The 25405-nt window shown below is 44.9% G+C and overlaps 1 protein-coding gene across 4 annotated transcripts in view; it reads left to right on the top strand.

The window, feature by feature from the left end:
- SLC24A3 (solute carrier family 24 member 3) overlaps window positions 1-25405 on the top strand; it is a 600086-nt gene that overhangs the window by 538360 nt on the left and 36321 nt on the right. For all 4 annotated transcript variants that reach the window (XM_063634165.1, XM_063634166.1, XM_055265457.2 and 1 more), the window contains 5 exons: window positions 6603-6628; window positions 14165-14218; window positions 20472-20605; window positions 22786-22946; window positions 23710-23971. In XM_063634165.1, coding sequence (XP_063490235.1) covers window positions 6603-6628; window positions 14165-14218; window positions 20472-20605; window positions 22786-22946; window positions 23710-23971 — 637 coding nt within the window. The remainder of the gene's footprint in view (window positions 1-6602; window positions 6629-14164; window positions 14219-20471; window positions 20606-22785; window positions 22947-23709; window positions 23972-25405) is intronic.

The raw sequence follows: 25405 nt of genomic DNA, 5'->3' as shown, positions 1-25405 counted from the left end.
AGGTTCCTTCACACCAACACGTCTCCTTCCTTCCCTGGGACATTCATTCTCATGGCCCCTAGTGGATGGAACCCAGAGGGATATGAGAGAGCTCAGCTGACTCACCTGCCACAGGTGCCCAGCACTTCTAGCAGAATTTACATGGTGATAGAAATGGCCTACAATCTTGTGCTGTCCAATGTGGTAGCCACTAGTCACACGTGGCTACTGACAGGCAACTAGTGGGACCAAGGAACTACACTTCTTGTGTTACTAATTTTAATTTTTAACAAGCATAGACTTGATCCTCAGTAGGGGACTGTGTTGGATCTACTGATAATTACTTTTTAGTTTAATACTCATGACTATGCAAGCAAGCTATTTTATGAGTCCCACCTTAGAGACGGCATCACCAGGGCTCTGGTGGTTAAATGATTCACCCAAGGTCAGGGACCGGTAATACCTCGAGTTTACCAGAGCAGGTGTCTGACATGGTGCAGCTCTACTGCCCCAATATAGAATTTGGACTTGCCCTCCAATAAAATCCTCCTCTTACAGTCCTTAAAATCATCCTACCCCCCTGCCCACTCCCCCTGTTAAGAGATGAGGGTCACCTTCACTTACTTTGTGGTCTAGTTTTTAGGCAGAAGGGAACAGCTTCAGCCACCCCCTGCTAGAATTTTTTCATTAAAATAACTAATCTGAAATAATCTAGAAATGATTGTATCTTGCCCTTTCTGTGAGAGAGAAGAAATCTCAGAGGTCATGTGGAAGTCTGTCCTTCACCGGCAGCTGGCTGGCCTCCAAGGCCCTGCCCCTCTGACCCATCACCCTCCCCTCCTGCACCCATTTTTCTTGGAAATTAACCTCTTCTCTCTCTAATTTAGAAAACTTGGGGTTCTTATTTTTTTATTTCAATGGCTTTTGAGGTACATGTGATTTTTGGTTACATGGATGAATTATATAGTGGTGAAGTCTGAGATTTTAGCATGCCCTTCACCTGAGTAGTGTACATTATATCCAATACGTAGTTTTTTTATCCCTTGCCCCTCCTCCCACCCCGCCTTCTAAGTCTCCAAAGTCCATGACACCACTCTGTATGCCTTTGCATACACATAGCTTGGCTCCCACTTATAAGTGAGAACATACGGTATTTGATTTTCCATTCCTGGGTTACTTCACTTAGAATAATGGCCTCCATCCAAGTTGCTGTAGAAGATATTATTTAGTTTCTTTTTGTGGCTCAGTAGTATTCCATGGTGTATATAAACCATATTTTCCTTATCCACTCATCAGCTGATGAGTACTTAGGTTGGTTTCATATCTTTGCAACTGTGAATTGTGCTGTGATAAACATACTCACGCAGGTGTCTTTTTGATAGAATGATTTCTTTTCTTCTGGGTAGATACCCAGTAGTGGGATTGCTGGATCGAAGGGTAGATATACTTTCAGTTCTTTAAGAAATTATCATACTGGAAAACTTGAGTTCCTTCAGCTCATTGTCCCCTCATTACATTTCAGCTCTCTTTCTGGCAAAGTCGGAATAACTGTGGTAGCAAGAAGATACTCACTGAGAATGACTTTGACAGAATTTTAAGATCCTTAAACAAATCGACTATGGTCTTACAAAGGTTGCCTGTTTTGTAATCCCCGCTGTCGACAGGAGGAAGGAAAGGCCTGCTTTAATGACAGTGGGTAAACTAGGAGGCCGGTTACACTCTCATTTGCTGCTTGAACGGGAAAGTGCATCCGCTGGCCTGGAGACCCCAGAGAGGAGCCTCTCATCTCTAACAAGGAAAACAACTTGGAAACTGTAGCTACGTGTTGGATTTTGGTTTTCCCTGCCCAGCAAACATAGTCCTTTTGGTTTAACAATCCCCATCTCCTATATCCTCAGTACTTATCCTTTTTTCTTTCCTGTAGCCTGCCTTTATATATTTATACAACATGATCAGCTCTGCTAAAGCCATGCCTGTAGGTCATTTTTTCCCTGCCCTTCTGCAACCACAACCTTCATCAATCAAGCCAGCCTACAAGACATCCTGAAGTAGGAATTTCTGCTTAACTTTGAAATAAGCGATACTAGTGCCTAACAGCCAGCTTCCCAATGTATTCCATTGGATCCCTCTCCTCGGATGAAATCACCATGGCCTTAGCTAAGCCATCTGCACCCCCACCCGAGAGCTGAAGAAGTGAGAACTACACCCACTCAAGGGAGTTCCCGTGATATTGAGTGGGAAAAGTCTACGGGGGGCTGTTTTCTTTACAGCAAGGAAGGAAAGAGTTTCAGGTTTCAGTCTCTTGAAAGAAAATGATGATGTTGATTTTCTCCTATTATTTTCACTGCTTAAAATTCTCATGGTGCCAGTGATTACAGTACATGCTATGAAGTCTTAGCTTCAGCAGTGCGGCCTCTCCTGCTTCATGGTTACAATTTACAGTAAGCAAACCCAGGGGCTGACATGGCGATGTTGAGACAGCCACCTGCCTCCCAGCTCAGCCAGCCTCTTCTCTCCCGCATATACTAGGGGCTCCCGGCGCTTCCTCCCCTGCTTCTCCATGTTGAGCACTCCATTCCTTTGGCAGCTCTCTGGGTTGTTCTGATATCCAGGGATTCGCCGGCCTGATGTAAGCCCGTCTTGCTTGGAAGAATTCTGGAGCAGACACCAGGAATGAAAAGCCGGTTTCCATGGTACCCAGCCGTTTCTCTGAAGCCTGGAGGAAATGAGTGCTTTTTTCAAATTCATTCCTGTTTAACATTTAGCTCAGCAGCAGGACACGTGGAAACCTTAGGGCGAAGCCAAGGGTAGCTTTGGATGAACCACATGTGGGTCAGAGGGCAGAGGCCCCCTGGCCAGCTGGTGCTCAGCAGATCTGAGACCCAGCTATCAGTATCACCCTTGGTGGTCTCTGTACCTGGCCCCCAAACAGAACCAACAGGGCACAGAGAGCAGAACTGCTTACCCAAGGCTTGCTTTCACAAATGTGATGGGGAAGAAGCTGAGTCAGTTCCAAAGCCCACAACAGGAGGTCCCTCAAGTGCAACTCATTGTTGAGGACTAAGTGTTGACCGCAGGACAGAGCACCGGGCAGGACCTGCCCCTGAAACACCACCTTGCCCCAAGACAGCAGCGGCTGAAGCCGCCTTCAGTAGGCTGCCTGCCTTGAGGTGCTTCCCTTCCTTCCAGGAGATTTAATAGAGCTGCGAAAATGGACTTGAACTGACTTCATTTCAACTTCACTACCTTGGCAGGCTGGACATGGAGGGAGGACTGGAACGTGAGCACCACTTAGTGGTCCTTTGGAGGAACTGCGGGTGCAACTTCTAGTCTAGAAAGAAATGATTTCAACTTTTCTTCTACACTAGTAATACTGATCTAAGGGGTAGGGGATGTTGCTTTGATTTCTTTTACTCTCAGCTAGTACAGCATAAACTACAGAGGGATATGCAACACGTGTCTTAAGTGTATTGAATAACATGAAATCTTTAAAGAATAACAAATTCATTTCCTAACCTTCGGCAAATTCAAGTGAAAGGAACCTCATCCTTGTTGTTGGAAGAGTTTTCCGAGGGATCGATTCAAATGCTCCATCAAGATGGTCCAGCAAGGTACCCTCCAGATGGAACGTTCTGCAAACAGTGCCAGTCCTAATTTCCAGTCTTCAGAAGAGGCGATGACCAGCTGCTTGTTCCCCAAATATGGGGATATGGTTCAGGGAGGCAGACAGGGAAAGAGAAATGCAGGTGATTTCACTACAAGTACTAACTAATGGTGGAATGCTCACAGGCAGTTCATAGCTCATCTCCACCTCCTTTCTCATGATGAGGAAGCCCTGCTTCTGTTTAGAGTTTTTTTTAGAGACAGGGTCTTGCTGTCTCCCCAAGGTGGGAAAGCAGTGGCCAGATCATAGCTCACTGCAGCCTCAAACTCCTGGCTCATGTGATTCTCCCACCTTGATCTCCCAAGGTTCTAGGATTACAGGCATGAGCCACTGTGCCAAGCCAATTTAAATTTTCTCAGAGGCCTGATTTCTAGTCCCTTTTGTTCATTTCATTGTTCTTTTCTGAGTCCTCTCATTCCTCCACACAATCCTCTTAAAGGAGAAGGATAAACCTGAATGATGTTTGCCGTCATCCACAGGGTAGAGAAGCCCTGGCTTTGTGGAGGCCGCCGCCGCCTCCTCCTCCTCCTCCTCCTCCTCCTCCTCCTCCTCCTCCTCCTCCTCCTCCTCCTCCTCCTCCTCCTCCTCTTCATCTACCTTTATGCATTCTGAGTGATGGGGCATCTTCACACCAGGCAAAGATCAGAGGGGAAACTATATCAGTTATTTGCATGTTTCCAGATCTCCACCATTAGTTAGTACTTGTAGTGAAATCACCTGCATTTCTCTTTCCCTGTCTGCCTCCCTGAACCATATCCCCAACCACAGCTCCCCAAGCCACAACCATCCTCTTGACTCCAGGGTCATGAAGCTGTGGCCCTAATTGCATATTTTGTCCAGTCTCACCCAGATTTGCCCACTGTTTCTCTGATTATTGTGCCCCTGTTTGGGGTCCCTCCTAAAATTAAGCCAAATCTCACTTTTTCTTTGCTATGATCATTGAAATGATCAGTAGCTAAAGCCCTATGAATCTCAGGGCTGACTGCTAGCAGACAGGAAGAGTACTTTCTTCCAGCGTGAGCAATCTCCAAGCTTTTCCTTTGCAGAATCTGTGTCCCACCTATGGGGAGGATCACACAGAATAAGGGCTTTCTAAAAGCTGCTTTCATATTCTATGTTATTGCCTGCCTTCCCTGATAGAAGAAAATTAAATTGGCCTGGTCTAATAAACTCTTTCTCAATATCTTCTGTTCTCTTAAGTGGCTACAAATTGATTGTTCCAGCCTGCCGCAAGGACTAATATTGAATTAACTTCAATTAATAGAAAATGTTTTCTATCTTAAATAATTTGATCTGCTCCATGATTTTTTGGCAACAATCTTTTTTCAAAAAAAGAAAGTGGGGGTGGGGGTTATAGAAAAGAGCTGTCAATGCCTTCTAGGGGATGGGTTCCATGCCATTCAACATGGATTGTGAGATTGTTGCCTTTATTTCTTTAATTCTCTGCCCATTCTAGTTTGACATTGTCATCCCAATGTCAACTTGTTGAATCTGATAATAAAGAAGAAAGTAACAAAAATGATGAAGCCCACGTTTCCAATGGCTTGTTAGGAAGAATGAGTTACAAATGAGACAGCTCCTTCCTCCTCATCCTCATTTTGACCTTCAAGATAATTAGAAAGAATTCCTTTTATGCGCTTTGTGACCGGTGGCCTGAGGTGTTCTCTACGTCTCTACCCAGCTGGTGGTTACTGCCCTGGCTGGGGGCTGATGCCATGCCCGCTTTGTTAACCGAGTTTCCCATCTCCAAGCTGTGATGGCAGTTGACACCCAGAGTGTCCTGCAAGTGTCTGCTTCAGTCTGCAGAGGGCTGCTGCCTCTAAAGGAAAGGCCACTCTGAGACGACCATACTCAAAGCAGTTGTCCTTCTTGTCCTTGAGAAGAAAGAGCTACGAACCATGTCGTCGTCTTCCTGTTTCTATGAAATATAGGTGTACTCATTCGATTTCGGCAACATATCATCAGCCATGTGTGTCATGAAAAGGACACCAAATTCGGAGCTGGGGCTGAGTTCTCGAGCCAATTCTGCAGCAAATGGAGCAACCCCAGGAAAATTACTTATGTTCTCTGTGACTCAGTTTCCCTGTATAATCAAAGGATTACACTAGGTTTCCCCCCTGCCCCCGCAAGGTGGGGAATGATTTTAGATGGTATATAGACCAAGACTTCAGTAGATTAAATCCTGCCGTGTATTTTCTCTGTATTCTCTTTCAAGTCCTAACTGATGAGTAAACCTCAGTGGGGTGCTAGTGTGCTTTTGACTGCTTCTGACCCCTAATATTCTTCCTTAGTGAAAGGGCAGGACCATGCCCAGGGCTTGGGCAGCCAACAGTGTCCAGATGGGATCTGCAAACACCATTTGTTGTTATTGCACTTATTTTTCGGGGTGATGGCAAGGAGTGTTGATCCTCTACTTCTGGTTGTGATGTGAAGTTTCCTTTGAAAATAAATTATTTTAAGGAAACAAAAAAAAATCAATTAAAAGAAAAAATTGAGCCCATAGAAATCCAAGCACTTGCATAAAAACTGAAGATGCACAGACATGCAGAAATCTTACAGAGACTAATATTTGGAAGTACCTGCTGAGCTCCTGCATCCCCTTGCAGATCTAAGATTCTACAATGGGCCTTGCTTTACAAAGCAGGTTAGTCACACTTCCCTGTCACTCTGATGTTGTACAGAAATTGCAGGAAGAAGGGAATTACCTGAGGCTGCTCTTTTCCACACATGCCCACCCTGATCTATCAACACCTCATTCCACTAACACTGGCCAAAGGCCAAACCAGTACAGAGGGAAGTTTACCCACAGGGACTCCAGGTCCCAGGACAACCCAGTCCTGATTACACCATCCCAGGAACAAGGTGGACACTGTGTGCAGCCTTAAAGCATGTGTATGTGTGCATGTGTGTGTGTGTGTGTGTGTGTGTCTAATCTTCTATTCTTTTTATTTTTTCACAGTTCATTTATGATGAAAAAGTTTCCTGGTAAGTACCTCACTTCCCCCTTCTCATTTCCGAATGTTATATTGCAGAGCCAAATATATTGAAGGGATTCAGGAAAGAAAGGGAAGTGTCATGACAGCTTAGAATGAGGAAAATTTCCTAGCAACCCTCTGCACACCTCAGGGGAGAAATTAAATTCATTTTCACAGAGTCAAGACCTTTTCTCTTGGGCTAGAGTGGCAGGGTTCTATTTGAGACCCTAATATCTAAATGTCTTTATCATCCTATGTCTGGACATCATGGCTTAGTTGTGTCTTTCTACAGTCAGCCATGTGCTAGGGCAGAGTTAAGATTTGACTGATCTTTTGGCCGGGCACAGTGGCTCACGCCTGTAATCTCAGCACTTTGAGAGGCCGAGGCGGGTGGATCACGAGGTCAGGAGATTGAGACCATCCTGGCTAATACAGTGAAACCCCGTCTCTACTTAAAAATACAAAAAATTGGCCGGGCGTGGTGGTAGGCACCTGTAGTCCCAGCTACTCAAGAGGCTGAGGCAGGAGAATGGCGTGAACCTGGGAGGTCGAGCTTGCAGTGAGCTGAGATCACACTACTGCACTCCAGCCTGGGCGACAGAGGGAGACTCCATCTCAAAAAAAAAAAAAATTGTGTCCAAACCAAGCTCCATGTTCCCAATCCCATGTTTATCTTAGGAATTAAGACCCAGGCACTTCTGTGACCATTAACCCATTAAAGTTCCCCCTGACTTTCAAAAGATCTTGGAGCTCTGAAAATTGGCGTTGTTGGGGATTTTTTATTTTGATAGAAACTGTTGCCCAAATTAAATATATGGGAAGACATTTGCATTTGGCCAACTGTTCCAATCCTTGTTTTCGAGATGGGTTCTGAGCAAATCAAACGTGTTTGAAATGGAAATGGAAATTGAATGTATTGTGCATTCTCGTTACATATTTTCCGAATATTTGATCTACAGAGGTAAGCAATGTGAAATAACATATTAGGAATAGGTGTAGGTAGAAAATCTCCCGGTATTATTGAAAGCTATGAATGAGCCAGAAAAAGTAGTGTCCACCAGCCTTCACTCTCAGCAAAATGACTGCTAACTCTTTGTTGGAGTGGGCCTCTCTGTATCTGAGGACATCTCTGATTTTCAGAATTAGGGGGCAGTGGAGAACCCATCACACTGATGATAAATATTACTTGCCATGTCAGGGTATTAAGATACTTTTGCTAACTCTGTCTCCTCTTTGCAAGAAGAAAGAGGAGGAGATAGCTAGGAGAAAATAAGAGGTCTTCTTTGAATCATACTGACCAATAGGCTGAAAGGAATTGACATGCCCAGGAGCACCTGAGATCAGAGAGCCTCCTTGTTATATCATCCTGGAGGTGGCCGCCAAATGGAGTGAGGGGCATTTTTCCCCCATGTCCTTGGGGATAAAGTGCAGCACAAGAAGACTTCCAGAAGCTGATGGCGTAGTTAGCACAACCACTGCTCCGCCTTAGCAAACAGTAACTGCTTCAGCGTTGCTCAGTGGTGCTAGTCTTTGCTAATGACACTCCCCAAAAGACAAACAAGTTGTGATCACAGTTGATCTCAGAAATGTGTGCGCTGCTGTTGTGCAGAAACATGTTAGGAAAGGCCACCCAGGGTGGTTTGCTGTCAGCCTTAGAGGGAGCTGTCTTTTCTACCACCTCCATGGCATTGCTGTATGAGAGCTGTGGCACGTGAAGAAGGCAGGCCTCACCATCAGCCCATTTCACTCCGTATCCTCAAAACATCTCAGGATAGTTCAGGTGGTTTGGAGCAAGAAAAGGAGTGTCTATTTCATCTTCATTCCTAAGGCTTTTCCCATGATGTTAGGTAACCCCATCCTAGGGTAGGTGCCCGAGCCTGCAGCAGAAGGGTCTAGATTCTGGAAGGTACAAGTCATCAGAGCCCTTGCCCTGAGCACCGACGCTGGGAGGGCCATGGATACATGAGTTGCAAATCCCCAGGTGTGTCTTGAGCTATCTAGGGGGTGTTGGAATCACAAGTCATGCACAGTTGTGGCTTCCAGGGAAGAACTGGCCTGGGGGGCCTTGGTGGCACCAGAACTACATTCTTCCCAGAGCACTGGCCTGTCGTGTAACTTGTTATTACATGCATGGGCTGATGAAGAGCATTTTGCACATGAGTGAGGCTGAGAAATTAAAGTCTGTGCCACTGGCCCTTAACTACTTTGGGACTCCCAGGGATTTCAACTTCTCATTTAATGGATGCAAAATATATGGAAGTTTAAGAATTTTTTACTGTTCGCTTCTTCTATCTTCTTACCAAGCCAATCATGACCATTTATTTTGCTGAAATGGTGCGTCTAGGTGCTGATTTCTCTCTTTAAAATCAGAGTCTTCAGTCTGTGCAATCAAAGCACAGTAACATTTTGAAAATACCTTTAACAGAGAGTTCCATTCCTTGTTATAGAACATTCCAGCATGGCCTAGAGATTTCAAGGCAGGTAACCAGTTCACCCCCAAAAATCCTCAAAAGGAAACAAATTTCAATTGTGTTTATTTTGAAACTACAGTACTCTTTAGGAGGAAGTGAGCTTTGTCAAATACAAATACACCAGGACAAAGTACCCCTGTCATGCAGTTCAGATTCTTTCACCATTCCTGAAGCAGCATTCTGCAGGAAGTCACATTCAGTCAAAAAATGGCGGTTGACAGGATTGATTTTAGTAGCAGGTACTAGAAGAACCAGCTACAGCGTATTGAATACATAGTGGTGTATTTTTCTTACTATCAGTGCCCCGGATGTACGTGGTGCCGTGGCTCTGCATTTCCCCTGGCCTTTGCCTAATGGTCCCAAGATTGCTGCTGCAGTCCCAGCCACCAAGTTTATATTGAAGAAAGGAAGGAGGAAGAAGCGGCACTGTTGTTTTTTTTGGCACACTTCCATCTTGCGTCTCTTTGGTCACAGCAGGGTCTGCCTTGACCACTGAGCAGCCAGGGAGATTAGAATGACCACTTTAGACCAATCATGATTCATCCTCAGGGCCTAGGGGCCAGGCGCACCCTCTTTGAGATCAGAAGGGCTCCATTTGCTGCCTCGACCTAGTGGGTGGGGTTCTCTTAGCAGGGAAGAGGCAGGGGAATGGTGTTGAGTGCTTTTCGGTTAGGTGCCTATGCGCTAAAAGACACTTGACATAGGAAGCATCGGCCGGGCATGGTGGCTCACGCCTGTAATCCCAGCTCTTTGGGAGGCTGAGGCAGGTGGATCACTTGAGGTTAGGAGTTCGAGACCAGCCCAGCCAACATGGTGAAAACCTGTCTCTACTGAAAATACAAAAATTAGCCAGGCATGGTGATGCACACCTGTAGTCCCAGCTGCTCGGGAGGCTGAGGCTGGAGAATAGCTTGAACCCTAGAAGCGGAGATTGTTGTGAGCCAATATTGCGCCACTGCACTCCAGCCTGGGTGACAGAGCAAGACTCTGTCTCAAAAAAAAAAAGAAAAAAAAGTGTCAGAGGCCCACCTATTAGGATGTATGCTCGACCCACAGAGCAAGCCTGTGATGTTCCCAGAAGGAATTTGGAATGTGTCTCCAGGGAGTCTGAAGGCCCAACAAGAAAACTAAAGAACGCAGGGCGATGGTTTGGTTTCCTCTTTTGAGTCTGAAGTTGTGACTTTGGGAGAGAAAAGAGACCCTGGGATTGCAACCTGGAAACTCTTCCTGGTGGGGCTGGAGAACAGCTTTTGCTGTTCTGGGCCGTGTTCAGGAAACCAGAGCCAACAGTGTACCCAGGTGAGGAGAGGAGCAGTCCTCACATCTGAAAAGGAACCGTCTTTGGTGAGAATCAGGGACCTGTTGAAAATGATTCAAAATGGAAGCCTGGGGAGGGAAGAAACAAACCCAGATCAGCTACAGAATGGGATCCTCAGAGGACAGCGGGTGAGGTGTGCTCAGGAGGAAAGGGGAGAAGGTGCCCAGCGTCCTAGGTGGAAGGGCGAGAAAGGGGACCAAGGAGGGCCGAGTGACTTCCAAGGTCTGGATGCTTCCTAAGCACCACCTCTACGCCAGGGAAACATGTCATACAAAACCAGAGCTTGCCCGACCTGGAGCTCTCTCAGGCTGGAGGGATGCAGACCCTTGACATGTAACTATGGGACCACGTGGAGAGGCTCACCACACTGAGGAGAGGGGGTGGGGGGAAGGGCCCTGAAGAGCGTTAGGCCAAGGCTTGATGATCCAAATTCAACCAGGTCAAAAATGCACAAGGAACAGCAGGTGGGGCGGCACAGAGGCCTCCTAGAGCCCGCTGGGTTCACTGGGGAGGAAGCCTGGTGAGCCCTGTGTCTGAACGCCAACAGAGCAAACTTGAAATGTCAACAAAAGCAAGGAATCTTGTCCTACAGGCATCTCTGTAAAATGGCCAGAGAGAACCTGGTTTGAATATTGCAACAGAAGGGCTTTTGATGAGTAAAAAAATTGAAAAGATCTAAAAGAATTAGAAAGAGCATACATATACCTGTTTAGAAAGTGCTGGACTTAATTCAATCTGACTACAATATTTCATTAAAGTTGATTCATTTTCTGGTGACTTCTCACTGAATCTATTAAAATGCATCTAAGCAGTAAACGTGACATCCCTTCAGATCCTGGGAGCCTGTTCCTTCCAAATGAATGGGCTGTGAATGAATCTCACTTTTCACCATGAAGTGTATGCTACGTATACATTGGTGTCGATGAGATAAGAACTATGTTCAGGCCACTGGAGGCATTTTGCAACTGAAAATTGATGTTTGGAGGGAGTGTCACCTGCACAGATGAGCTGAGGGCTGCTTTGTGCTGGGGAGAAGAGGCAAGTGGGCAAGACCTGGGGGTGTCTGCGTGGGGAGAAATCAGCTGTCGGCATTTTAAATCTCTGGAAAATGAGACACCAGATACCAGGGAAGGTGTCAGGTGTGAGGAGTGATGTCAAGTGACTGCTAGAAACAGGTGTTAGTTACATAATAAATGAGTAATAAATATATAAACAAGATAATCACGGACTGCTTAGAGGTTTGAAGAACATAAACAGGGTCATGTGAGAGAAAGTCGGGCAGGGGTAGGCAGGGATGATTGCTTGGAGGAGGTGATATTTAAAAGCTGGTATCTGCAGGATAAAAGCGGCCAGCCAAGGAGTGAAGGGAAAGGTATTCCTGGACAAAAGAACATTCAGTGCAAAGGCTCTGGGAGAGGGAAAGAGACGGCTGTGTGCAGATGAAAGGCCAGTGAGGTGGGGCACAGATAGGACACGAGACGACTTGGAGAGAGAAGAAAAGGCCAGGATTTGCAAGGAAAAAGGAAACTTTCATTTTTTTCTTAGGCATTTTGGGAAGTAAAGATTTTAAGAAGTGCAGTGACATGCTCCCATAGGAAACCAGTTCAGAGGTTGAAGTGAAAATGACCCAGGGAGGGCACAGTAGAGAGGAAAGAGGTCAATGATTAATGAAATACTTGAGACACAGAGTCCGATGGATATGGGAGTGAGGAAAAGGGAGTGCTCCATATTGATTTCCAGATTCTGGGCTTGACTGGGCAGGGAGTGGTACAGTTGACTGAAAGGACAAAGCCCAGGGTTTTTTTGGGGTTTTTTGTTTGTTTTTGTTTTTAAAGGAGGCTAGGAAGTCAGAATGAAGAATTCTGTTCTGATAGACATTTAGACTTCCAGGTGCAGAGGCCAAATATATGAATCTGGAGCTGGAGAGAGGTGTGGTGTGGATGTGTAAATTGGGGGTCATTATCATGTATTTGGTGTTTATAGCAATAGGTCAGGATGAGGTCACCTAGGGAGAAAACATAGACAATAAAGATGGCCCAATAATGAGAGGATGAACTGAAGGAGTGGAGGAGGTAAAGGAGATGGAGAAGGAGAAGCTGGGGGCAGGAAGGAAGCCAGGGTTGTGGCCTCTCAGCAGTCAGAAGAGAGGGTTTTAAGAAGTGGGGCAGATGATCTCCTTTCAGATGCTACCAGGAAATAGAACACGATGACGGACAACCACCCACTCATCCTTGGATTGGTGTGGATGGAAATCACTGGTGCCCTTGACAGGTGATTCAGGAGATCGGTGGGTGTGGAAGTTAGGCTAGAGAAATTTGCCAACTGAATGAGAGGCACTGAAATGCAGTGTGCACAGCCCTTTAAGAAGTTTTGCCATGACAGAAGCTGAGAAATGTGGCAGAAATTGAAAGGGCTTGGATACCCTGATTTCCTCTCTCAATAGTGCATCTGAGCACTTTCTAAAATAAATATATACATCTTTGCATAATTTGTTTTGGAGGGGAGAGGGAAGAAAGGGTTTTACTGTGTCACCCAGGCTGTGGTGCAGTGGTGTGATCATAGCTCACTGTAGCCTCCATCTCCTGAGCTCAAGCAATCCTCCCGCCTCAGCCTCCCCAAGTAGCTGAGACTCCAGGGGCACACGACCATACCTGGCTAATTTTTTAATTTTTTTCTGGAGACGGGGTCTTGTTATGTTGCTCAGGCTGTTCTGGAACTTGGGGACGTAAGTGATCCTTTCGGCCTCCCAAACTGCTGGGATTACAGGAGCGGATCACTGTGCCCAGCCTGCATAATCATTCTTAATGGATACATGAACCTACTTATCATTTATGTACCCAGTGCCCTATTTTATAACCATCTGGCTTCTTTCCAGCTTTTCACTTTTTATAAACACTGCTGCAGGAAAAACCCCTGTGTATGTATCCTTTTCACATTTGACCACATATTTCTCTAGGATCAGCTTCTAGATGTGGAATTTGAAAAGAGAAAAGGAAGGATGGGTACAACCTGGAGTTTCCTCATCTGACCATTCTCCAGTAACCTACCATTGAAGCCAAAATTATTCCCTCAATGAGCTGATTTAATTCTGTAGCTAAAGCGAAACCTGGAAAACAAGTTCCTGGATTTTAGTTGGAAGCCACTAAGATAAACAGAAGTATTCAGACTATTAGAAGCTCAAGGCACATTCTAGCGGGTTTTTCTTTTCTTCCTTCCTGTGGGATGTTTTCTCACTTATTCCTTCTTACTCTTCGGCTGGTACCTTCCCTGCCCAGGTTCCGTCTGTCTGTCTGCCTGCCTCTCTCCCCATTTCTACCCTTTATCCCTGGCTCCTATATATCCAACAATCCCTCAGGCACTCCCGTCAATTCCTCTAATTTTAGTTTCCCCTTGTAAATATATTTAAATATATTTGAATAGTTTCAGTGAATGATTAAGCTGAGACCAGGTGTATACATATTGACCTATATTCAGCAACATGTATGAAAGGCTTGCTGCTTTCAAAGAGCTCTTTTAGGTGACAAATAACAGAGAGGAAGGGGCATTTTCCCTTTTGGTGAGGAGAGAAGAGAAAGATGGTTGACAGCCTTATGCAGCATAGAGAATGTCTCTAGACCAGGAAATATCTGTCATCTGGTTGCCGTCTGCCTTCTCCTTACTATCCTGGCCGTTTGCATCAAATATGTCTTTAAAAAGGAGGCAGGTGAGTTTCACAGATGTCCATGACTGTCTTTAACTGTTCTTGGTTTACACACAGGTGGGAGTCTTTGGTCCTTGTGCTGATGTATCTTATCTACATTTTCATCATGAAGTAAGTAAAATTCTTCATTTCTTTTCCAAAGCTGTTTCTTGCATTCCACATTATGTGATGATGTGGGAAGAGGACTGGGGTGGGTATCTGACTGGTTTTTCAGTGTGTATCATCACAGTCACTTGGCTCCCTGCCAGACTGTTGTGAGTCACTGTAATTTTGATTAGTGTCAATTGTAGTGACCCTTCCAGCCCATATTCAATGATAGACTCAAAGCTTCAGTGTTTCACTTGAGAACTCTCTAGAACCCCTAATCTCTCTTCAGGATCTGGCAGCCTAGCTCTGGGAGGTTTCTTCACTCTCTTTCTTAACACAAAGGAGATAAAACTCAGGACATTACACTGCTATAGAGGGTGAGGGAAGATGCAAGGTAGTCTGCTGCCAGTGTACTCAATATGGCAGCCAACATGAGCCAGCCATCCGGTGGTCTGTGTAGACCCAGTATCTAGGGCTTGCTTGTGAAGGGAATTCCTAGGATAGGACCTTCATCAAACATATTCTGGCATGGAATTATCGTGAGGTAACTGATGAAGACTGAGTTAAGAGACAACTGAAATCATGGATCAAATATCTGTGGACTTCCATTATTCATATGGTATTAGTCATCCACTGCTGCATAACAAACCATCCCAAAACTTAGTGGCTTAAAAGCACAAACATGTATTATCTCACACATTATCTGAGAGTTAGGAACCCAGGAGCAGCTTAACTGCAGGGTTCTAGCTCATAGTCTCTCATGAGGTTGCAGCCAGAGCTGCCATCATGTACCGGACTGGTGTGGGAGAACCTGCCTTCAAGTGATGCTGGCTCTTGACTGGCGGGCTCAGTTTCTCACCACCTGGGCTCCTCCCTAGAGCTGCTTGAGTGGCTTCCTCCAGAGCAAGTGGGTCAAGACAGAGAGCAAGAAGGGCCCTGCAACACCTTTTATAATATCCCAGAAGTCACACGCCATTACTTCTACCATATTCTGTTTATTAGAAGCAAGTCTCTAAGTCTAGTCAATACCCAAGGGGCTGGCATCACCTAGTGAAGGGAAGAGTGTCAAAGAACTGTTGATATATTTTAAAACCACCATGTTATGACATATGTTATTTTCCCTCCTGGAGTTGGGGTAGCTTATTTATATCAAGAATTTGCCAGGCTCGATGGCTCATGCCTGTAATCTCAGCACTTTGGGAGGCCAAGGTGAGCAGATCATTTGAAATCAGGAGTTCGTGACCAGCCTGGCCAACATGGTGAAACCCCATCTCTACTACAAATACAAAAATTAGCCAGGCGTGATGGCACGTGCCTGTAATCCCAGCTACTTGGGAGGAGGCAGGAGAATCGCTGGAACCAGGGAGGCAGAGGTTGCAATGAGCTGAGATCGCGCCACCACTCCAACCTGGGTGACAGAGCGAGACTCCATCTCATTAAAAAAAAAAAAAAATTATATGACCATTGTTTCCCATGTTGTAAGTTAAATGTAAGCACCATGGTTGTAAGCCTTCTGTTTCATCTTTTTGCCAGGCACCACTGGGATGAGGAGGTTATAAAGAATGCAGAGATGTTCTGTGCTGCAACTGCCCAACCCTGTGGGAGCTGCTGCTTTTCCTCTGAATTAGCCCCATGTTTCCCCAGCATATGTAGCTGTAGGAGTGACTGCCTTCTCTAGGGGCAAGAAAGTAGAAATCCATCAACAATGGCCAGTTTGGACATATCAGGTAGCAGTCTGGAACTGACACATTAAGGTTTCTTATTGTTGAGGCCTGACAAAAGTTAATTCTGGTGACCAGTGACTGAGACACTTGTTGAGAGAAATCAACGTGGACATTGGCAAATATCACAGGAGCAATGAAGGTAGAAGCTGGCTTGGCCAGTGCCCATGGTGGGCTGTAGGCAATCTGCTGCCAGTCTACTTAATATGGGGGCCAACATTTGTGAGGGGAGCCATCCAATGGTTACTGTAGACCCCACATCTGGAGCTTAGTGGAGAAGGGCATTCCTAGAGTAGGACCTTAGTCATACATATCCTGGTACCATAAGGTAACTAATGAAGAAACCAGAAGTCACACACCATAGAACTAATCATTTAAAAATACCAATAGATGAGCTCTCATGAAAACCAGAGTTGACCCAAAGCCTTTCCAAACTTTCCAGCCCCCAAAGGAAAAGCCTTTGAAGATCAGAGCACCCATCTTATGCCTCTTTGTCTCAAAGAGCAAAACTGTATAGCAAATCAGTGCCGAAGTGGGGAAGCCTCAAACTACTGTCTGTGTGTGTACTCACACATCTTTCTTTGCTGTTTTCTAGTGCATTGTTTCAATTTTTTAACATTTTGAGGCTCTAATTGAGCTCCCAAAAGTGGATTAGTTGATTATTCTGGAAGAATCGCCACACAGCGTCTGCTCTATGCCCAACATTAATCTTGGGTCTTGAATCTTAATTTTCATGAAAGTATGTTTGAAAATGAATTCACTAAGGGCTTCATAGAGTTAAGTATTCTCTAAAAACAGATGTGGCCAGAGAGAAGAAGACTTGAGGAATTTTGCTGGCATGCATCTTATGGCCACTGGTCCCCTTTTCCAAGCCACCTTGAAGCCCACGAGTCGCTGGCAGGACACGTGGACAGTAAGATAGTACAGCGAACACATCCTCTCCTCTTCCGTAAACCATACCAAATGTGGAAGCTAATGAGGTGTGTTTCTGCTGATGCCTCACTTTTACCAACATTCCAGCTGTTCAAACCAGCAGGATACAAATAAAACTGGGAATGGAAGCTACTGTGCTCATGAAATTTTCTGCATAAATTCTGGTCTTAAGTTCTAAATTGAAATCTCTGCTCTTTAGCCATCCCCCTCTGCAATCAGAGGCTTTAATCATTGGGTTTTATCAAATCTGATTTATAAAATTGCATGCTTCACAATAAAATAGCTTCAGGGTGCAAGCACAAAATTTAAAACATTCAATTAAAAATATAAAACAGCAACAGTAGTTAAGAAAAAAAACAGCATATATTAGAATCATCAGCTGCCTCCTAGGTGGAGAGTTTTTAAATGATTTTAAACATTCTATCTGAAGGTCAAAAAGCAATTTCAGATTGTCCAGTTAGGTAGAAACCTTCAGGAAGCATGAAGCATGCCTGGTCTTGGCAAGGATTGATTTCTGTACATCCCGGGTCACTGCTCTGGGACTTGTTCCCCAGATGGGGTATGTGTGCTGGTGGTTAGTTAAGAACCAGTGCCTCCCATTCAGCCCTGACAGCGGAGCCCCCTGCCACTGACAGTCGTGGGATCTCAGCCAAGTTCTTGAATCTGTTTCCTCTTCTGCAAAACAAGATTAATAATAATTTCTACTATTATTATATATATATTCCATATATTATATATATATTCCATGAGAAGGGAATGCGACAGCTTAGTGAAGCTGTCAAGCTAAGTTAAGCTTAGTTTAACCCAGTATCCAGTTTTGAGAAAGCCCTCACTGTATAGTATTATTATCCTGTTCTCTAAACCCTGATAAATGTATAATACATGGGTTTGCTTTTGTACTTTGAAAGCAAAACCTAATCACTGGGCACTGTGGTGCATGCCTGTGATCCCAGCTATTCAGAAAGCCAGAACGAGAGGATTGCTTGAAGCCAGGAGTTTGAGACTAACCTCGGCAACATAGCAAGACCCCATTTCAAAAGAAAAAAAAGCAAACCTTAATGCAAGTCAGTATTTCTTTCAGGGAAATGGAGTCTAAGTCAAGATGACAGAAACACTGCCTCTCTCCCTGTCGCTCTACAGGGCAAGGCATCCTTGTTGAATCAAGAAAGTGTGGAGGCCTTTTCACTAACATGAATTTTGAATATATACAGGAGTCAACAGAATAGTATGATGAACCCCATGCATTCGTCACCACCCCCAGAAACCATCAACCCACAATTGCCCCGTCCACACACTATTCACTTCCCTTTTCTCCTATAATTTTGAAGTCCCAGACATCATACTAGTTCATCCACAAAAATTCCAGTATACATCTGGACATCTCTAGACATAGCTGGATACTCTTTTAGGATTCTAAAAGGACTACTTTCTTTAACATAACCACATTATCATCATCCTAAAATTAATACTAATTCCTTAATATCATAAAATACCCAATGTGCAAATTTTCAGTGGCCTCACAAATGTCTTTTTTATTGTTTTCTTTTAGTTTCATAAATATCATAAATATTTTAAAAATGAGAATTCAAATAAATTCCACTTGTTATAATTGGTGGCCCATGACTTGCTGCTGTGTCTGTGTGTGTGTGCATGTGTGTGTGTGCATGTGTGTGTGTGTGCACTTTCCTTGCACTTTGTTCTTTAATGAAGTTTGGCTGTTTGCTCTGCAGAGTTGCCCACGGTTGGAAAGCGTTGATTATATCCTATGATGTGGTGCAGTCCATTCCCTTGGCCTCTGTGTCTGTGTGTGTGTATGTGTGTGCATGACTGGGTGTCTATGTGTGTGTCTGTGTGCTGCGTGTCTGTGTGTGTGTGTGCAAGTGCATGTCTGTGTCTGTGTGTGCGAGTGTGTGTCTGTGTCTATGTGTGTGTGTCTGTGTCTGTGTGTGTCTCTGTGTGTGTGTGTGTGTGTGTGTCTCTCTGTGTGTGTCTGTGTGTCTGTATGTGCCTGTGTGCATGTGTGTGTTTGTGCATTTTCCTTGCACTTTGTTCTTTGATGAAGTTTGGCTGTTTGCTCTGCTGAGTTGCCCATGGTTGGAAACTTGATTATATCCCATGCTGTGGTGCAGTCTGTTCCCTTGGCCTCTGTGTTTCCTATATGTCTGTAATTGATCTGATTCCGGCTAGACTATGTCCCAAGTGGTGGTAAAGTTCCATCACCAGGAGGCACGGTGATGTCTGCCTTTCTCTGTCTGTAGTGTTGGCAGCCATCAGTGCTCAGTATCTGCATCCATTATTTCGTTTGGGTTGCAAAATAGTGGTGTTCTAATTCTACGCTTCGTGTCTTATGAACTACAAATGGCACCCATCACTTTAACTAGTTTTCTCTTCTCTCTCATGCAATGTAGTAACTGCACGTTACTAGAGCGTACAGGAAAGAACTCATGGATGAGACGGTCCAGCCACAGAGGGCGTCTTCGTCTCTCTGAGGTCTTGTTGCCATAGGCCAGCCACCCCAGAGCTGCACCCACTGAAGAATCAGGCACAAGGGAGATAGCTGGGAGGGAATCCAGAGAGCTTCATGTCTGTAGCAGCAAAGAGATGAGGAAGGGGAAGAGAAACATATGTTGAGTGGCCTCCCAGCTGGCAACTTACGGTCACCATGCCTAACTGCCATTCCTATGGGAGGCCGGAGGTCAAACTGGAGGTCCCCAGTGGGCTGTCCCATGGCCAGTAAACGATGGAGGGGGGAAAAGCAGTAACAGCCTTCTGTGACATGGAAACTGTGCCTGGCTGTCTTTGCCCGTGAGTTTTTATGAGTTTTCTAGGATTCCTCTGTGGGAATCTTCTCATACTAAAGCTAGGGAGACTGTAACATTTTCTTGCAGAAAACCATCCTCAGAACTTGTACAAGCTTCTTCCCTTCCCACCTGAGCCTGCTGGGGCATGTAAGGAACACTGCACAATGTATTCACTTGATCATTCTGGAGGATAATAGCCTAGAATTTTTTCATAAAGCTAAGGGCCCATTGGATCTGAAACTTAGGCACGATAGTCATAGAAATTTGGAGAATCCCAACCCATGACCTCAGGAAACCAAAGCCATACAGAGACCTAGACGGCCAACCGGCCTGTAGCACATAGACTGTGACACACAGCCGCTGCTCCTGGGGACTGGTGTGGATGAAGCAGCTTCTCCTTCTCCCAAAAAACTGGTCCCTGATTACAAAGACCCCGGAGATGTGGCCTAGAGGAGGTAGACCTTGACCATCCTACTGAGTCTTAGCACAGTCCTTCCATGTGCAGACTGAGAAGGGGAGCTCAATCCCAGAGAGGCCTCCACTGGCATGAAAGAGGTGGCAAAGTAAGCAATGTGCCCATGTGCTCTGGTTTGTTTCTATAATGGTGGTTTTCTTTTCACTTACCATTTGTTCATAAATTGGGAAATGGGACAGGTTGTATATTCTGAGGGGGAATGGGTTGACAAAATTAGAACACTAATAACTTGAGGCCTGGGGACTGTACATAGAGACTGGGAGAGCTCCCAGAAGCACTTGGTGGGAGTTGAGAAATGGGAGAATGGCAAACACTGATGGACTCTGCCCACTTGTTGCTTTGCTCAGATATAACGCTTGCATACATCAGTGCTTTGAGAGGAGGACAAAAGGTGCCGGGAACATGGTCAACGGATTGGCCAACAATGCTGAAATTGATGACAGCAGCAACTGCGACGCAACTGTGGTGCTACTTAAGAAAGGTAACCAAGGAGAGCACTTTGGGGTCCAAGGCAGGAGGATCACTTGAGGCCAGGAGTTCAAGACCAGCCTGGCCAACATGGCAAATCCCCATCTTTACTAAAAATACAACAAAATTAACCAGGAGTGGTGGCCCAAGCCTGTAATCCCAGCTGCATGGGAGGCTGAGGCATGAGAATCGCTTGAACGCAGGAGGCAGAGGTTGCAGTGAGCCAAGATTGCTCTACTGCACTCCAGTCAGGACAACAGAGCCAGACCCTGTCTCAAAAAAAAAAAGAAAGAAAGAAAGAAAAGGTAACCAAGGAGATATTGTGTGCGAGAAGAAAGTGCTAGAATATGAGCCCATCTGCGCACTCTCATAGCCACACATGGCGTGTCCCAGCTGGCCTTGAGAGGACACTCCCTGCCCCAAGAGAGAGCAGAAGTTTCCAGTCCTCCAACCCTCTCTTTCACTACAATGTCATGGAGCCATCTCATACCTGGTAAGCCCTTGGAGCTCAGAAAGCCCCCTGGAAATTCCCAGGCAACACATTTGCTGGGAGTGCTGCAGAGAACAGGATGGCAAAGGAAAGGAGACCCTAGGTTCTGAGATAGGGTTTTGGCTGTGTGACCCTGAAGCAGGTTATGTAACCTCTTGAGCCTCAATTTTCTCTTCTGAAATATGATAATCATTTTTGTAATAAGCAAAGCAGATAAATATGTATAAGAGTTTAGTGCAATGCTCTATAAATGACAGGTGTTATTAGTATATTACTAGATCCAAATTCACTTTAAGGCTACATTAACTCAGTTTCCAAGCTGCAAACAGAAAAGTACCTTCCTCTTCAAAGTAATTCTTATATTCAGTCGAGTCTTACAAAACAGCTGAGGTACTAAGGGAAATTATATGGCGCTCTCAAATATATAATATTTTTTCTAAGAGGAACATAGAAAATTATAATTTAATTTTGCCTGGAATGTGTTTTTTTATTTAATTTTTTAAACTTTTCTCTTGAAATGTGGGAGTTTATTTTTTCCTGGTCCCATATGGTTGCTTTGCAGGAAGAAAAAAAAAAGAAATTAGAAAGGTTATTTTCAAATACATCTATGGGTTATTTTCAAATATATCTCTGACATCACTGCGTCATTAGATTTTCAAAATTAAATATTTGATATATTTTTCTGAATGATTATACATATGTTTAACAAATGACTTAGATGATTTAGTACCATTTCACATGAGGATTTTATTTAGTTTCTTCTCTTCTGGGTAGTTTATAACCATAAAAGGAATATGCCAAAGAGAGCTACCTAGTATTAGCCAGTGTTTCCAGAGATCACTTCATGCTTTAGTGGCTTGGAAAACAGGAGTTAGTACTACAAGAGGCTGCAGCCAAGTACCTTTGAACTATGTGCATATACAGCTCATTCATAGAGAGGGAGCTGGACCCTTAGTGCAACATTTTTTTAGGCCTTCTGGTGAATTATCACACAGGATTTGTCCCAAGCACCCTTCTGACTCAGTTCTCTGTAACATGAACAACTCACCCACCCCTTGTGAGCTCTGCTCATAGACTGGGCTGAGGGAATGTGTACATTTCACCACTATGTCCTCCAGTGCAGAATTGCACTGACATCAATTCAGTAGCATTTAGCAGCTCAGTATGAATATTGCTGACATTTGAAAGGCATATAGGGTACAAAGTTCTTGGAGTCTTCTCTGTGCCCCAGATTTGAGTGGTGGGAAAAGAATCCTTTAAGGACAAGGAGGAATTCTCTTATGGTATCATTAATTCTTACCATGTCAATGAATGAGGCTTAAATTGTTTCAAGTCCTTTCAAAAGATTTAACATGAACACCCATGGAAAGGAGATTTTGACTCTTGTTCAAAATTTGCTCACTGCAACCCTTCCTGGCTGGATGGATGAATGGAAAGAAGGAAGGAAAAAAGGAATAAGGAAAGAAGAGTGGATGGATGGGTGGATAGGTGAGTTGGATGGATAGAAAGAAGAATGAATGCATGGATGGGTGGAAGGCAGGAAGAAGTAAGGAAAGAAGAGTGGATGAGTGGATAGATGGATGGGTGAATGGATGGGAGGAAAGAAGGGAGGAAGAGAAAGGAAGAGAAGGAAGAATAAATGAATGCCTCTTTCCTGCTCCTGGCCTCAATGTTATTTTACCTTATGTTTTTCGTTTCCCTAGCAAATTTCCACCGCAAAGCATCAGTGATCATGGTGGACGAGCTGCTGTCGGCCTACCCACACCAGCTTTCCTTCTCTGAGGCTGGCCTTCGAATCATGATCACCAGCCACTTTCCCCCCAAGACCCGGCTCTCCATGGCCAGTCGCATGTTGATCAATGAGGTACCTGGGAAAGCACTATCCACTGATGACTGGACAGGGGTGGGAAACTCTGGGAAAGAGAGAAGCTTTCTTGTTTGAAAGAAGAAGCACCTAACGCAAAGTTTAACACCGCAGCATCCCTCAGTCATTTCCTAATCTTAGTTCCCTGGGCCAGCTGTGTATCTGGCCCTTGCTCTTCCCTCCACGTGTTGAGACATGGACTAATTTCCATTTATATAGAAAACTCCCCTGTTCCTTCTCCCTTTCACCCACATTTTTCTTCTATTCTTCCATTTGAATAAAGCCCCCTGATGTGAACTTGCACAGAAATTGTTTCTAACTAAGGTTTACCTTAGTTTAAAGTAATCCAGAGTCCCTGACTTGAATTTTGCTGTGCATTCCTTTTCTGGAGTATAGCCTTATTGATACACTAGTCCAAACACAGTTGTGCAGCTTTCTCACATAGGGACCCAGGAACTCCTGCAGTCTGGGGAAGAAAGATGACACCACAGTGCACAGAGTGTCAAGGAACTGCACATCCTGTAAGAATTTTCCTCTAAAGGGATTTGCAAGTTCTAATGGGTCATAAAAGACTAATCTTTCCTCCCAGATGGAAGTTGTCTGGAGTTGGTTATCACATTGAGAGGCCCCTTAAAACTTGACTCCAGGGTCTTCTGGAAGCATATGGTCAGCTGCCAGGGAAAGATCCCAACAGTTCATGTTCTGAGTGTAAGGTATTTGCAACCCCTCTGACCGTGGTAAGAGTGCGCCTTTCTCTTTCCAGAGACAAAGATTGATAAACAGCAGGGCTTATACCAATGGGGAATCTGAGGTGGCCATCAAAATCCCAATTAAGCACACCGTGGAGAATGGGACAGGGCCCAGCAGTGCCCCAGACAGGGGCGTGAATGGGACACGGAGGGACGATGTTGTGGCTGAGGCTGGCAACGAAACAGAGAATGAAAATGAGGACAATGAGAATGATGAGGAGGAAGAAGAGGACGAGGATGATGATGAAGGACCGTACACGCCATTCGACCCCCCCTGTAAGAGGTTCTATGTCTGGGCTGGGGTTGGGAGCTATTTTGAGCCACTGAGTAGATGCCCTTGACTTAGATGATCTTTTTACCATTCAATTTTTTAAAATATCTATATGAACATGAGAATATGTATATCAAGTCTCCTTTGGGCAGGACTTTGTTGTAGAAGTTCAAAGATGGCCAAGGTGGGGGTCCGTGATCATTGGTTGAAATGTGAGCTCTTTAATCAACTGTGTTTTGTGGAAGTGTTACTGAAATGCCAGGGATTTGTTGTAGGTCCTGCTCATCAGTGCACAGAAAGCCAGTCACTGAGACAACGAATATTGCCAGGGAAGAAGGCTTTAATCAGGTGCTGCAGCTGAGGAGATAGGAGTTCAGTCTCAAATCCATCTCGCTGACCAACTGCAATTGGGGATTTATATGGCAGGAAAGGAATGTAGCTACCTTCCAGCAAGCAGGAATTAGGGAGAAGTAAGGAAGAGGAGTTGCTCCGCAGGAAATAGGCAGTCCATCAGGCATCACGATGAAGGAGAGATCTGACTCCTCATTGTCCAGACACAATGGTCTGGTAAGTTTCAGTTCCTTTATGCCATCTGGGAGGCCTAATGGTCCATTTCCTGAGAAAAGAGCTCAAAGAAGACAAATGTAAGTTTTGCAAGTTTTAAAGCTGAGAGAGAGTCAGTTTTATATTAATTCAAAAGAAACTATAAACATCAGTTCTATGGGACAGTTGGGCTGGTTTCAGGGGACGGTCTTATCTTACTTAGTTGTTCTGCAGGAACTTTTGGCATGAAGGAAGAAATGCCCATGACTCGTGTGGGCAAGGCAGCTTGGTGCACAAAAGGAGAGGCACATCACTCACCTCCACCTATCCCATTGCACCTGGCCAGGAGAGCTGTCCTGCCAAGGCCAGCCCTGGTGGACACCAAGGCCTGAAGAAGCTTTCAGGACCTCAGCCACCAGGGCGGTGTCCTCCTCTCCCAACTGCTGCCTCCAACAAGGACTTGGTTGTTCCAGAAACTGTTTCACCCCACCCCACCCATTATCAGAGCAGGTGGACCAAGCCCAAAGAATTCAGCCTATTTGCTGGGCCTTCCAGAAGCTTCTGGCTGTTTCAGGGAAGAGTACACTAATCTGATTCACACTGACTGTCAAGTGTGGGAGGCTCAGTATACATGTGCAGCAACCTCTTTGGGATGTTTGAATGTGCAAGATTATCTAAGGAAACATTTGATCCACTTGAAAGCCCATTTAATGGTAGGACATGGTGCCGAGTGTGAGAGTTCTGTGTTAATTTCAGATGCAGGGTCTTGCTGTGCTCCAGGTAAGCTCCTTTCTGTCCAGAGGACAGCAAGTAAAACTCAAACCAGAGCTGCCCCTGTGCCCACTCAGGGCACCCAAGGTCTCAACTTCATCAAGAACTTAACCAAAACGAATCAG

This window comes from Symphalangus syndactylus, chromosome 24, assembly GCF_028878055.3.
Source record: "Symphalangus syndactylus isolate Jambi chromosome 24, NHGRI_mSymSyn1-v2.1_pri, whole genome shotgun sequence".
Taxonomy (NCBI): domain Eukaryota; kingdom Metazoa; phylum Chordata; class Mammalia; order Primates; family Hylobatidae; genus Symphalangus; species Symphalangus syndactylus.
The sequence above is the reverse complement of the archived record's forward strand: the minus strand, read 5'-3'. Positions and strand labels throughout refer to the sequence as shown.